The following is a 15,562-nucleotide window of genomic DNA, read 5'->3' as shown; positions in this document are numbered from 1 at the left end:
ACATTATGGCAATGAGAGCACATCGAAGGGCACTGCAAATGAGAGAGGCTTTGAAAAACAGTTTTGTGAAAGGCCAGACAGCAATATGACAGTCATGCATGTTGTTCTTAACAAGGTGCCCCTTGCATTAAGTATGCTGTCCTATAAACCATGTACCCCACCATACACAGACACATACACTCTCATGTGTTAATAAACTGTTTCACGGAGCCCCCACTGTGTAGACCAATTGGCCGCCATAGATCACACCCAACTGCCTTAACTCACTTGTAGTGTGAGTGATTAAAAATTTGAACTCAGCAGAAGTGCCCCCATCAAGGCCTGGCAGCGATACAACCTGTGAGGAGGGGATTGTCTCCAAAGTTATAAATGGAGTGGGATGGAGTGGGGGGGGGTCTTTTGTGACCATACCCTGTCACAGACTCATTGTTTAGAAAATCCACCTGATGCGGTTAAGTTGGAGTTAAACTCCTAATGTAGACCAGGCCTAAATGTACCTTCATGTGGTGTCCTAAAGAGATTCACCATATTTTCTTTATTTTTGGACACATATAAAAGACCATAAGGGCCCTGGTTTGTTCCATGATTCCACAGCCAGAGTTCAATCCACTACAGCAAAAAGCACATTAAGGACAATGATAGTACAGTATCTTGAGGCAATTTCTCTGTCTCCTAAAAAGAGTAATCAATGAAATTTATAGGACTAACCAGAGGCAAGAGTAAAGATTAACTGTAGCATTCAGCTTCTTTGTTTACTTTGAGTAATGGGAAGTGGGCATATCACTTAACTTCTGCAAAGAGTAGTTGGTTTACTTTTGTACAACACTTTGAAGATGTGAAAAGGTGCATAGGACATAAGTATAATTATTCTTGATCGTTAACACAGTAGCTACCAACTGCTGAGTACAGTATAAACATGAAGGAAGATGTAGGACGGTTTCTGCTCCAAGAAATGTACAGTCTTAAGAGGGGACCATTCATGATTTAATTGCAGTCAGTTTATTTCGGGTGTATCAACATAAAATGGCTGCAAAACTCTGATACAGCCATCCCAAGGAAAACCTGCAGTGCACAGTGCCTCGCTAGTAGGCACCAAGACTGTCTAAATGGCTCTTCAAGTACAACAGCCCACAGTTTAGGCACTATACCAGTGTTTCTTAAACTGTGATCTGCGGCACACTGGTGTGCTGCAAGGCAGTTGGAGGTGTGCTGCAGAGAAAAACAGAACTCAGAATGGCTGCCCTTAAAGGGGCAGGCAACCTTTTTTTCTCACTAAGTTTTGCCTGACCCTTTTTTTCCTCAATAACTTCCCCCCTGACCTTTTTTTTTTTTTTTTTTGATCACCCAAAAATCCTTGGTGTTCCTCATAAGGACAAAAATATTGTTTGGTGCTCCTTGGTTTAAGAAACACTGCACCATGCTGAAGGAGGCTGCTAGCAGAAGCGTGCAGAGGTGCACTCCAGCAGAGCTATATTTAAATGAATGGAGATGGCCTATCTCCTAGGGCTGGAAGGGACCCTGACAGCTCACTGAGTCCAGTCCCTGCCTTCGCAGCAGGACCAAGCGCCATCCCTGACAGATGATTGCCCCAATGGGCTCCTTGAGGATTGAGCTCACACCCCTGGGCTCAGCAGGCCAAAGCGCAAACCACTGGGCTATCCCCCCCCCCCGACTTGCGCTCGTGCTGGGTAGCCCTGCCCCCGCGGCCCTGCCAAATGTTACCTGCTAAGCAGGACGCCGCACGTGCCCCTCCCGGGCCTCTCAGCAGCCCAAGGACGGGGCACAAGGTAGCACAGTCTTGGGGCACTTCAACAAACGGGGGGGGGCTTGGCCTGTACCGGGCTCAGGAGCGGGGGGGGGAGGTGAAGCCAACCCCTCCCTGGCATCTCGCCAGCCCTGAGCCCTTCGGCGCCGGGGGCCCGCGACCGAGAGGGCCGGACCCGGGCCAGGCGACGGGGCGAGCCCGCTGGAGGCCCGCGCTCAGACCAGAGGCGGGGGCGTGTGGGAGAGCCGGGGAGGGGGGGGAGCGTTACCATTCGTGCCGCAGCGGAGAACGGGGGCTGTGACTCCGCGCGGGAGGCGGGAGACGATTCCTGTCAGGCGCGTGCCTGCTCCCCGCCCGTCGCGAGCTCGGCAGGGCCTCTCGCGCCTGAGGCGTTTCGCGCCCGACTGACCCTCTCAAGATGGCGACGACGTGCTCTCTGGGCAGAGGCGGGGGCCCACAGGCCGGACCTTTCCAAGATGGCGGCGGCGTTTTAGCGAGCGGGGCGGTGCTTCCGGTGACCTTTCCAAGATGGCGGCCATCACGCCCGCCTGCCGCCCTTCCCAAGATGGCGCGGCGCAGGCGCAGGCGCAGGCTCCACCCCGAGCGGTGCACGCTGGGAGCGGCGGCACTGCGGGCAGGCAGGCGGGCGGCAGCTGAGGCGCCGGGCCTGGTGCTGGTGTGAGGGGCCGGTGCGCAGCGCGGCGGGGCCGGGCCGAGGCAGGCGCGATGCCGGAGCTGGCGGTGGAGCGGGTGGTGGTTCACCCGCTGGTGCTGCTCAGCGTGGTGGATCATTTCAACAGGTGAGGCCCGGCCGCTGAGTCACGAGCGGGGCCTGGGCCGGGCGGCGGCGTGAACGTGGCCGGGGGACCTGGGGGGGCCGGTCGGGGGGCCTGAGGGAAAGGAGGGGGTGGGGGGCGGGGGAAGGGAGAGGGGTGGGGGAAGGGGAGGAATGGGGGGGGAGGGAGGGGGGGTGGGGGGCGGGGGAAGGGGAGGTGGGGGGCGGGGGAGAGGGAGGGAGGAATGGGGGGGCGAGGGAAAGGAGAGGGGTGGGGGAAGGGAGAGGAATGGGTGGCCCGGGGTGGGGGGTGGGGGGCAGTGAGGAGAACCTGGCTGGTGCAGTGCTTGTTTTCAGGCCTGACCTTTCTATACGGGATTGTTAAAATAGGGCCTCAGGGTTTGCAGTGACTCCTGTGTAGGATTTAGGCATCCATGACGCTTCTCTGCAACTGTGCTCTGCTCTCTTGCTCCCCCAAAAACCTCCCTGTGCCTGCTGGGGCTGGTCTGTATGATATGAAGACCATAGGAACTGGTTACTGTATTAAAAACTTGGGACCTGCAGAGCTGAGGTTTGCTGTTAAGGGTCTGAGCAATTCATAGCTACATCCTGACAGTGCTGAGGAATGAGCTGTCGACCTTATACCTCAGTGCACACAAGTATTCTGCAGTAATGGCCCTCACCCTCATACAAGAGAGTTACTGCAGTCTTTGGGCTAAGGATGTTAAATATCGGTTAATTGAATAGTCAAGTAACCTCATGAATTCCTATCGGTTAGTCGACTATTCTATAGTCCCGGGGGTGGGGCCAGCAGCCAGTGCACCTCACTCCCAAGGAGTCCCCTGCCACTCTGTGCTGCTGCCTCTGTGTCAGAGTCAGTAGTGCGGGGTGCCAGGCAAGAGCTGGTCTGGAAGGGGAGCCAGTTTAAAAACCTGCCACGCTGTGCTGTTCCCTCTGATAAAGTGGCAGCAGCATAGGTTGGCAGCAGCCCTTGTGGGGGGGGGAGGGTGAGTGAGTATGAGCTCCTGGACCTGGCGTGAGCTGGACTGTCTGCCTGCCCAACTCCTAATGCGCTTTAAATGCAGAGCCACAGCAGGGATAGGTCCCGGAACCATCTCAAGCCAAGACTGAGCTGGACAGCTGACCAGCCTGCTAAAAAAATGTCCTGGCCGGGGCGGGGAGTGTAAGAAATGCGTGTAGTCTATAGCATTAACTTATAAGCTTTTACTTATCGGTTAATCGACTACACTATTGCGTCCTTATTTTGGTCTTAGTTTTACATTTTATGTCATGAGTCTTCCATCCCTAAAGATCCCAAACTGCTCTTTAAAGTAAATATTACTGAGTGTATGTAGCCTTTTAATAAGCAGTTACTCAGACAAAGCTTTAAGCTTTGTACTGTTTATGTATCTCATTAATCAGTAAAACCCAGAATAAGCATCTCAGAAAACCTGTGAAGCTTTTGCTTCAGTAGGTTGACATTCTGACTGTGTGTATCAGAAAGGTAGAATTCCTCAGAAGTGAGAGGAGTAGTCTAGATAACTTCATAAATGGGAAAGTCAGTACCAGATATTCAGATTTTGGATATGGCCTGTTGCTGCAGTTGTGAGCATAAATGAACAATTAACTAAACCATCTGACTGGACAGTTTCCAGGATGCTCATGCAGTTATGGTAACTTGTGCTTCCAAATTATGCAATCAGTTAAATGTATATTTTTATGCATCATACAATTCTGAAAATCTTGGAGCTCATGTTTAACTTAGTCAATTCAGGGAAGGGACCTGCATGTGTACAGAACTGTATACCAAAAAACCAAACCAAAACAAAAAAACAAGCCCAACATTAGCAAGTGGAATTACCTTGCATCAATAAAATGCACCTATAATATCCTAATGCTGCATGAATGGACTGCGATAGCCACACTTTTAGGAGTGATGACTTCATCTAATTTTGGGCTATAAGATATTTGAACAGTATTAATGTGATGTAGTGAGAGTTATGATTTGTCATGTTGGGTATTACCGATGAGTTTGTTTGCATTAAAGGACATGATATTCCCAAATAAATTTGTTTTTCCCATAAGCAAGAACAATTAAGACCAAAGTTAAAGTGATAGTCAAATACTGTGAAATTGGTTAACAAGTTGTAAATACCATTTTATTAGCCATAACTGATTTAGGTTTTAAATGTAGTATGTATACTCTCTGCATATTGAAAACATGGCATTTTTCATTTGGTTTAAACAGATTTTTCCCTTAAAGCTACAATTCACTCCGCAGAGAATAAGTTCTATTCCTCTAAACATCTAGTGCAATGTACACTCAGTGTGCCTAAAATTAATTGCACCAACTGGCAAGCACTCTTAATGTAAAAAATCTTTTACTTCAAGGCAACATAAAATAGCAGAGGAAAAATATACTTTTGTAAAAGTGAACTAGGGGTGATAGTGAACAAAGTTGAAAGTTTACTGTACTTCTTACAGCTTGATTTGAAGAACAAATGCAGGAAAAGTCCTCTATTTTATGACACAGTAATCTCCATCCATTAGCTATATGGAAACATCTAGTGCATTTTTCACATCAGATGATAAATTACAGATTTAGTGCCTGGATTAGAGTGCACTGTAACAACTTCTTTAGATATTATGCTTGTGTAATGACAAGGAACATATTACCCTGTTCGTCTCCCTCCTCCCTACCCCAGAACCACATGCAGTTTATCTTCTAACTTTAAAAAGTCAGATGACACAACTAATTCATTTGAACTGTTAGTGTTTTATTTTAAGTATCAGATATTTTGTGTTCCTTTAGTACAAACTATGACAGCCTTTTCCATTTAGAATAGGAAAAGTTGGAAATCAAAAGCGAGTTGTTGGAGTGTTGCTGGGCTCTTGGCAGAAGAAAATATTAGACGTTTCCAACAGTTTTGCAGGTAAGTTTGGGTGTCCTAATCTGTTTACCACCTATTAAGTTAGCTAGCAGCAAAACTGCCAAATATTGTTTTGCACCATCCTGGCACATCATCAGTTCTTCCCATTTATAAGTTCTCACAAAGATATGGTATCTGTGTTTGGAAATGTTGCAAAAGAAATCCGGTTCCATCAGTCTCCTCCTGCCCTTTTACCTGAATCAGTATCCAATGCTGAATGCTCAGAGGCAACTATAAAACTCTTAAAGCAGCAATTGTATGGTGTTCTTGGAGAGGGAAGATTTCTTTCTGGTTTGTGACCATTTTATGACCTTGGGCTATGAGGATTCTTGGATTGTTACCTAGCTAGTGTCATTGCAGATGTTTCTTATTCACATAGAGGTCTAATGTTTATTTGAAAGGTACCTTTTTTTTTAAAGAATATCCCATGATAATTCCGCAGATACAGTGAAAAGTACTTTTTATGCACTATTTAAAATAATTGCCCCTTGAGTTTGTATTCTGGTTTTGTACAGTGGTAAAATCAATATCTGCATGGCCTGTTCTGACTTTTTGTTTTCTCTCATCGCCTCTTATTCATCTGCTATTTATTGATAAAGTGGAATCATCCTTGTTCACTCCAGCCTGAAAATCTGGGAACAACAATGTAGCCAAATCCTGGGGTTATTTATGCAGAGTTGTGAGGGTGGCAAAGCAGTTTGGTCACTTAAACTGCAGGGCTGCCAAAAGTAGAATTTTATAATTGGACATTTTTTTGTATTCATATTAATTAAAACCCATTGCTCAGAAGTAAACTTGTAGCCTATTATCCATAATGTAACTAATAAAACAAACTAGTTCTTTGCTCAAGAAAATGCCATATGCATGCTGTACTTTTTAAACAGACTTCATAGAATTGTAGTTTTGTCTTAATGCAAAACTACACTAATAGAATGGAATATAGCTTACAACCAAAATAGTTTATTATTCAAATCTCTTTTGACCCAAATGGCTAGGCAGGTTTCCCAGCCTATGGGTCACCACCCAAATATGGGTCACCATTACATTTCAAAAGGGTCACCAAGTGTCTCCCCAGGTGGCTCTGCCCCTCCACTTCCCTGTGTTTTTGAATCACCCTGGGTCACCAAGTCTTCCTGAATTGTCAAAATGGGTCCCCAGCTGAAAAAGGTTGGGAACTGCTGCCCTAGAGTGATCTATTGGAGCCCATAGTTTTATTTATTAGAAACCCTTACTCACCAATTTTGGTTAAATTGTTCATACACTGAAATGTTCCTTGCATGCTCCTGAACACTTTGCAGATGTTGTTTGCCCAGAATAGCTCAATTGTTTTTGTTTTCCTTGTTCAATTCTAAAACTAATTCAGTAACTATCAGAAAACCACTTTGAAATAATCAGCTAATCTTGCTGCAGTTATACAACTATATCTGCACCACAGCATAACAGAATAGTTGTATACGAGCAAAATTGAGCAAAATTACTTTTTTCACCTGTAGGTAAGAACTCACTGAAAAAAAAATCTGATTTTTCTGCAGAAGTTTTCAGACTAGAAGTTGATCTACTAAATAGTGAACTAACTTTGTTTTGTTTCCAGTCCCTTTTGATGAGGATGATAAAGATGACTCTGTGTGGTTTCTAGACCATGATTATCTGGAGAACATGTATGGAATGTTTAAAAAAGTCAATGGTGAGTGATTGATATTTGCCTGAAAACTCTCTCTCTGTGTCTCCTAGTAGCTCTGTACTTCCAAAAACTGAGGTGACAATTCTTGGAGATTGAATACAGGCAGTCCCCGGGTTACGTACAAGATAGGGACTATAGGTTTGTTCTTAAGTTGAATTTGTATGTAAGTCGGAACTGGCTCCAGATTCAGCCGCTGCTGCTGAAACTGACCGGGGGCTGACTACAGGAAGCTGAAGGCAGAATTGCTCTGCCCCCAGCTTCCTGGAATCAGCCACTGATCAGTTTCAACAGCGGCTGAATCTCGAGCCTGGGACAGAACAGCTGGGCTGCCAGGTAGGTCCCTGCAGGACCAACCCGGCAGCACCCCAGCTGCTCTACCCCAGGGTCCACAACAAAAGCCTGGTCTGCTGGGGGGGGGGGGGGGCGCAATAGCTGCGACCCCACCGCCCCCCAGCAGACCAGGGACACGGGGAGCAAAGCCGGCGGGGTGCCGCGCCTCCCCGGCTTTGCTCTGGCAAAGCCTCAGAGGCGCGGCACCCCTCCGCCTCCCCGGCTTTGCTCCGGGTGTCCCTGGTCTGCTGGGGACCGTCTCCAGCAGACCAGGGACACCGGGAGCAAAGCCTCAGAGCAAAGCCTCAGAGGCGCGGGACCCTCCACCTCCCCGGCTTTGCTCCCGGTGTCCCTGGTCTGCTGGGGACCGTCTCCAGCAGACCAGGGACACCGGGAGCAAAGCCTCAGAGCAAAGCCTCAGAGGCGTGGGACCCCTCCGCCTCCCCGGCTTTGCTCCAGGTGTCCCTGGTCTGTTGGAGATGGTCCCCGGCAGACCAGGGGCACCCGGAGCAGCTTTTCTTGCCCCGGAGGTCGAGGTGGCGGGACCGCTGCGCTCTGGGTGGGACCGCTGCCTGCGAGCTCCGGGGCGAGAGAGACCCGTTCGTAAGTGCGGATCCGACATAAGTCGGATCTGCGTAAGTCAGGGACTGCCTGTAATAAGAAATTCAGACCCTGCTACTGTGATCCCTTCTACCAGAATGTCCTTTCTCTTTGTCACCTTTCCCTCATATAAGTGCAGATATCTGAATTACAAACCCAGATGAACTGTTTTATTTGGTTTTGTTAAGAAAGGTCTCACTTGTCTTTCCTTTATAAGATTATAGAGGCTGAATCTGGAAAAGATATGGTAATTCCCAGTGGACATTCTCAGCCCTTGAAAAAAACTCTTAGACTGCTAATGTTGTTATGATTCCTTAAGTGTTTTGAGTCTGAAAGTAGTGCAGATCATACTAGGGATGTAAGGGAGTAGTGTACTAGTTGGCTCTGTCTACACTGGCATGACTTTCCAGAAATGCTTAAAACGGAGTACTATTCCGTTTTCAGTTTTTCTGGAAAAGGCGCATCTACATTGGCAGGCTGCTTTTCCAGAAAAGCCCTTTTTCCGGAAAAGCGTCTGTGGCCAATGTAGACGCACTTTTCCGGAAAAGACTACTGGGCTGTCTACACTGGCCCTTTTCCGGAACAGTGTTCCGGAATAAGGACTTATGCCCGAGCGGGAGCAGAATAGTTTTTCCGGAATAGTGGCTGATTTTGTACAGTAGAGCATCGTTGCTTTTCCGGAAATTCAAGGGCCAGTGTAGACAGCTCGCAGCTTATTCCGGAAAAGCGGCTGATTTTCCGGAATAAATGGCCCAGTGTAGACACAGCCGTTGACTGTGTCAGAAGCAGCAAGGGTGGGGAGAAGCAGGTGCTGGGGCGAGCCGGTTTAAAAGCCAGTTCTCCCTAACTCCAAGGTGTGAGAGGGAGGGGGACTGGGCAGGCAGAGCCGTAGTGGAGCTGGGGTGAGCCGGGACTGCTTAGTCCTGGCTTGCGCCAGCTCCGAAAGCTATCCCCACTGTACCTCTGCACTTTAAATGTAGTAAATGTGGGCTCTTACTACATTTAAAGTGCAGAGCCTCAGCTGAGGTAGCTTCCGGGGCTGGCAAGAGCCGCCTCCAAGACCCCTGCAGCTCTGCATTTTAAATTTAGTAGGAGCCGGGCTGCTGCCCAGTTCCTACTACGTTTAACTTGCAGAGCCGCAACAGGGGTGGCGAGTGCCTTCCCCCTTATCGACTAGTCGATGAAAATTCCATCAACTGCTCAATTAGCTGATTGTTTGCAATTTAGCATCCCTAGATCATACAGCTTCTTGTTTGAATTTTTGTGCAATAGAATGTCAAACACATTGTTCCCTAAGAAATCCCTAAAGCCCATCTGCTTGGAAGTGTCATATTGCATAAAGCAGCTCTGATTCAGTGACCATTCAGAGCTGGTGAGGGGTGTAAAATATGTGACCATCAGTAGGTAGTGTGTTCTGTCTGGGGAGCTACCTTTTGAGACCAGTCAGGAGCTTTAGACTAGAGCAGAGTCTGGCAGATCATCTGTTTAAGGAAGTGGAACAGCATAGGATACTACACCTGTGCTTTGAACACCTTTGGTTTCCTGTCTGCTCCAGGGTGCACATCAAAGCATTGCTAATAAAAATGAACCTCTCTGCCTTGGGGATGTTGATTTGCTTCTGTATTGTAAGGGTGCTGAAGTCAGTCACAGCCTGTTGCTAGAGTAATCTTTGCATTGTTAGTGATTTAAAGTTGTTTTCTGTGAAGTGTCTTCCAAAGCCTCAGTTTAATGACCAAAGATGCTTCTTTCTTGTTAAAGCTTCTCCTGGCTGGATAGCGCTACCATGGTTTGGTTGCCTGGAGTGACACACAAATAGCTCCCTGAGGCTGTCCAGTGATATAATGCTCCATTTAATCTATCTCGTGCAATTATTGGTGAAGTCCCTGGCCACAAAAATCATTTTTAGCAAATACTTTCCTGTGAAGCCTTTCTCCAGATTCACCAGCGAATTTTGAATCTAAATATGTCAGCTCCCAGCCTTCGTGTGCCCTCAGTCATCACCTTCATTTCCCTTTCCTCAACTGCCTTCCAGCAGCACAGATCTGAGGTGGAAGAGCACATAGTACAGCAACAAGTTTAATTCTCAGAACATTTAGGCCTTTACTGGTGTCTGAAAAGCAGAAGTGGGAGTTCTCCTAAAAGTCCTTTGGGAATTTGGGGCACAGACCATCATCAGGCAGTACATGGATTTGAGTGCTCATATGAACTCTTTTCCTGTCTTTAGGAGTGTGTCACTCAGATTCTGACTATTCTAATGAATTGTTTTTGTTTTTCCCAGCCAGGGAAAGAATTGTTGGTTGGTACCACACAGGCCCCAAGCTGCACAAAAATGACATTGCCATCAATGAACTAATGAAGAGATATTGTCCTAATTCTGTAAGTAATGCTGTTTATGGAGCTTCTGGGGATGTGCAGTCCCTTCCAGCTCCCTCTGCAATGCGCAGTAATGACATGAAATGTCGTAAGATAGACATCAGGGATGGTCTAGATCAGGGGAATCCAAACTTTTTTCAAAGAGGGCCAGATTTGATGAAGTGAACAAGCGTGAGGGCCGACCATTTTGCCTGACATTCTTTGAACCATTAAAATTAAATGCAAATTAACTATTTTATGCAAAGTTTATTGCAAACGGCATACTTTTCATTTAGTCACATGGATGACAAATCTAAACAGGTGTTAAATCACTCTGCCTTTCATATCTGAATGCCAGATGAAAGAAAAATCCAGGAAGCTGAAATATATGTCAGGAACATTGTAAAGTACATTACATATTATTGGTAATAAAGGTTGTCTGTCAACTTTTAAGTTCAAAAAATATGAACAGGAACATAACACCAAGTATACATGTTGTGTCCAAATATATTTATAACTGATTTAGACCAACTGACATTAACTGAGATTTTACAATGTATTCATCTCAATACATATGGATTCGTTGGGGGCCTTAAAAGATAGATATTGCCAAATTACCTGTGGGGCCATATTAAACCGGAACACGGGCCGCAATTGGCCCGCGGGCCGGACTTTGGACATGCCTGGTCTAGATGGTTCCCAGGGCAGGGGACTGGACTCGATGACTTCTCGAGGTCCCTTCCAGTTCTAGTGTTCTATGATTCTAAGATAATGTATGGTACTGTGGAGTCCGGATTAACAGACACCCGGTAATCCCACACTCCACTTTATCCGACCCTGCAGCTCCCGGGGACTTTGTCTCCGGGAGCTGCAGGGTCAGATACAGCGCGGGCCGAGAGAACGCCCCCGCTTGCTGCCCGGTTGCTCTCTAGGAGAAGCTGCTGCTGCTGTCGCTCCTGCTTGGAAGCGTCCAGGCGGCGGTGGCAGCAGCAGCAGCTGCTCCTAGAGAGCAGTGGAACAGCTGATGCTGGTCTGCGGGGACTTCGTCCCCGGCAGAAGTGGCATCAGCTGTTCCGTTGCTCTCTACAGTGGAGTCTGTATCATCCGACATATTCGGTAATCCGACCATGTGTCAGTCCCGTTTAGGTCACTGTAAAATGAACAGAGCATGCTGATCAGTTTCCCTTGAAACAGTGGCAGATGCTTTTCCCCTGCTTGTGGTTAGAAAACTCTTTGATTGAATAGCAAACTTGTCATTGCTAGAGAATTAATAGTTGGCCACAATCTGTTTCCTCTGGTTCTTGCGTAGATTTTGTCTAATATATGTTTCTCCACTAGGTGTTGGTAATTATTGATGTAAAACCAAAGGACCTGGGCCTGCCAACAGAAGCCTATATTTCAGTTGAAGAAGTTCATGATGTGAGTGTTCATCATTTCAGTATTTGTCTCTTTCAGACTTTTGTGGGATTTCCTATAAAAGGAAAAGGGGATGCTCTAACTAATAGATACATTAAAGCATGTTGCTTTGTCCATTAGGATACCCTTTCCACTACATCCATTTGCCTTTTTCAGTTCAGTAGAGACCATTGCATCTGCTAGCCAGGGTTTTTATACCTTTCAAGTTAAACCTGCTAAACCAGCGTTTGAACCCCCACTGTACATTTCAGTGTATTAAACCAAAATTAGCCATTCTCCCAGCACTGAGAAGCAGTTTCTTCCCTACTTGAACCACAGAGCTCTGCAGGTTCTTGGAGATTCAGCAAGCTGTATAGGTTTAGAACACTCCTCGTTTACTGATTGTCCACACCCATGGGAATAGAGGCAGGATGGAGCATGCATTCATGATACAATTGATGCATGTCAGCTTGTTGCAGCAATAGTTTGATTAATCACAAACTTCATCTTCACCAGCTTAGTCATAATTGCACGAGTTTTGACTTTATTATCTTTGTTAATTACTTACCTGTCACCAGTTACAATCAGTGGAGACTTCTCATCCCAATGTAATTTTGATGGTTTTAAAATCAGAATCCAGATTTTTTTTTTTTTAAACCTGGTCTGTCACTATCTGTCTGAGGCCCATGGTGGAGAGAACTGTTCAATTTTCCCAATCTTAAATCTATTAGAGGGTTTTTTTTTCTGATTTTGTGAACTCCTCTTCTTACAGCTGTTGGTCTCTACTGAGCCTGGAGCATGGTACAACCAAACTAATGCAAGTCTCTAACTAAGGCCCATCTTCAAATAAAATAGTCCCCATGACATTGAGTAGCACACAAACACTCCAGTACATAGTCTTGCAAAGAGAAATTAGGCAACAAGTTAAAGCACCTTATTGTATAATTATAGTTATTGCTTGGGTGACGGCCTCCTCCTTTACTGACTTCTAGTGGCATTTCTAGCCAGTTTTCTAGAGTCACTTAAAGAATATCAGGTTCTTACTGTCCCTACTGAAAACCCCATAATCTTAGTTAACCCACTTTGAGGATTCTGTTACAAACTTTTATTCACCATACCTGAGCACTATGTGGAGCTCTCCTATCCCATCTTATCACTGGCTATTCTGATCCTATTCTTATCACACGTCGCACTTGTTCATCCCAGCAGGCCACACTTATCTCTGGATAGAGTGTACAGTGCTTTCTAATACATCTTCTTGCTTTGAAATTTCACTGGAGCAATTCTACTGTTCAGATGCCTAAACCACTTCAATTCCAGGTTTGGCAGCATCTGTTCTCTATTTCTAACTTCATCACCTTCCTATTCTTGTATCCCAACAAAGGATGGAACGCCAACCTCCAAGACTTTTGAACACGTGACCAGTGAAATTGGAGCTGAGGAAGCAGAGGAAGTTGGTGTTGAACACTTGTTACGGTAAAAACTTATTTGTAATTAAAATCCTTTTCATCAAGGGTGGAATGGCAGCTCAGTCTAACAACTCCTTACCCAGGGATATGACACAAGAAACAAGAGCCTGAAACACTTAAACAAACTAATTCAGCAATATGGCATAATTGGAATCTGCTCAACTCATATTTAGGGAAATGTTTGACTTTGTGACTATTAAAAAAAATGAATAAAACTTCAGTTTCACCTTGCTCCTTGAACTCATCAGGTAAATGGAGATACTTCAGAACAATGTAGTGTCATGCTTTAGAGATCAGGAAGCCTTCCATTTTATAATGATGTTCATATTGATACTGTGACAGCAATGGCTTCCTACCAGAAAGAGAATAAAATTATCTGGGGCAGAGAAAGCATACCTTTCATCTACTAAGACTCATAAAGAGCGGAAAAGCATCATTTACACATGGTCACTGCGGGTGGTTTTGCTCTGGCTTGCTTTCGGTCTTTATATTTGTAAAGCAGTCTGAGACCCTTCAGTGAACAGTTAGGTCTCACAAGGCCGCTATGGTGAAAATCAGCGACGATGCCCATTTTACAGCTGTGTAATCTGTAGATGTAACTTGCCCAAGTCTGCAGGGTGGGTGACAGCCTCTTATAGAACCCAGGAGTCCTCTCTTTGTCTCCTCTAACCATCTGACTAGTATTCCTAATAAATACTCAGTCCATAGAGAACATGTGGTAACGGTTATCACATCGATGTTAGAGGTGTCTAATGCACCCAATGTAAGTCCATTTTTTTCTGAATCTTTGCTGTGAAGGGTTTTGTAAAATGTTCGTTCATCTACCCTTCAACGGCGCCTTTTATAGCTCTTTCTAGCTCAGAAATGAATGCATGCATGTAAAATAATATTCAGGCTTTTCCTTCCTGTTTTGCGTATTGTAGAGATATTAAAGACACAACAGTGGGCACTCTGTCCCAGCGCATCACAAACCAAGTCCATGGTTTGAAGGGACTGAACTCCAAGCTTCTGGATATCAGGAGCTACCTAGAAAAAGTGGCCATGGGCAAACTCCCCATCAATCACCAGATCATCTACCAGCTTCAGGATGTCTTCAACCTCCTGCCAGATGTCAACCTGCAGGAGTTTGTGAAGGCCTTTTACCTGAAGACCAATGACCAGATGGTGGTGGTCTACTTGGCTTCTCTTATCCGGTCTGTGGTTGCCCTACACAACCTCATCAACAACAAGATTGCCAACAGAGATGCAGAGAAGAAGGAAGGTCAGGAGAAGGAGGAGAGCAAAAAGGAGAGGAAAGATGAGAAGGAGAAAGACAAAGAGAAAGGTGATGGCAAGAAAGAGGAGAAAAAAGAGAAAAAATGAAAAGTGTAGTTTTTTATTTGTAAATTAAAATCTTGTAAACTAAATCACTCTGCTGCTAGGAGGTTCTTTTCACTTGTCAAAGTGATCAGAGTTCTCAGTTCTTGCCTGTCTTGGGAGGCACTTTCAGATCAGTTGCCTTTGCCCTGACATCATACAGGCAGACAGCTGGATAGACGGGGATGAGAGGATTGGTCCACACAAACTAGCAGCTATAATAAGGAGCAGGCAGTCCTACTACGGGGAGGGAAGGCCCCTGTCAGTTCCGTCCTCAGCACTGTGAAGGGAAGAAGGAGCAAGCAGAGGTGAAGCACAGTGTGAGTCATCCCCTGCCAGGAAAATCTTGTCCCAACACGCTTGACTGGCTCCTTCCCTTATGAGTTAGGGCTACTTGGGGTTGCTACCACATAGTATGTAAAGCTGCTAACCTGTATGCATGGCCCTGCTGCTCCTTGCTATTCTGCTGTCGTTCCTGATCTCTGCTTTGAGGGCCCTGCACAGTGGCCGAATTTACCTGCCCAGCCTCTTGCCCAGAAGATCTGAGCTTGGCCTCCTCTACAGTTTACTTCCAAGAGATGATTAAATGGTTTGGTTTGTAAATCTGACTTCTGGTCATTTTTAATCTCAAGAGCTAAGCAGGCGCTGATTTTGAGTGCTGGGGTGAGGAACTGAGGATACAACATTGTTCAGGAGGGAGGAGGCTGAACAGGATGGGAGCACAGACTGTAGCCTATGAAGATAAGGAGGGTTTGTGCCCTTGGTGCTAAGAAAAGTAGAGCTCAGTTGGTGCCCATGTTCTGGCGGTGCCGTGCTGCCAGTTAGCACAAAGCTCTCTGGGCCAGTTACAGCACCTATGTAGTGCCCAGGACAATAGAGCCCCTGCCTAACCCAGGGCACTGGAGGCTA

At 46.1% G+C, this 15,562-nt stretch overlaps 1 protein-coding gene and 1 long non-coding RNA gene across 2 annotated transcripts in view; one reads left to right on the top strand and one right to left on the bottom strand.

The window, feature by feature from the left end:
• LOC149523754 (uncharacterized) overlaps window positions 1-2,245 on the bottom strand; it is a 63,588-nt gene extending 61,343 nt beyond the window's left edge. Inside the window, exon 1 of the long non-coding RNA XR_016350556.1 lies at window positions 2,034-2,245. This is a non-coding gene — a long non-coding RNA (uncharacterized LOC149523754). The remainder of the gene's footprint in view (window positions 1-2,033) is intronic.
• Window positions 2,246-2,371: 126 nt separating this feature from the next.
• On the top strand, window positions 2,372-15,256 carry PSMD7 (proteasome 26S subunit, non-ATPase 7). The gene is made up of 7 exons (XM_075939766.2): window positions 2,372-2,565; window positions 5,382-5,473; window positions 7,062-7,154; window positions 10,360-10,457; window positions 11,772-11,852; window positions 13,213-13,304; window positions 14,221-15,256. The coding sequence occupies exons 1-7, from the start codon at window positions 2,492-2,494 to the stop codon at window positions 14,657-14,659; spliced, it is 969 nt and encodes a 322-aa protein (XP_075795881.1). The 5' UTR covers window positions 2,372-2,491; the 3' UTR covers window positions 14,660-15,256.
• The last annotated feature ends 306 nt before the right edge of the window (window positions 15,257-15,562 follow it).

The sequence above is a fragment of the Pelodiscus sinensis genome, chromosome 12 (genome assembly GCF_052426305.1).
Source record: "Pelodiscus sinensis isolate ZL-2025 chromosome 12, ASM5242630v1, whole genome shotgun sequence".
Lineage (NCBI taxonomy): Eukaryota > Metazoa > Chordata > Testudines > Trionychidae > Pelodiscus > Pelodiscus sinensis.
Note: the sequence above shows the minus strand (reverse complement) of the source record. Positions and strands in the feature narration are given on the sequence as shown.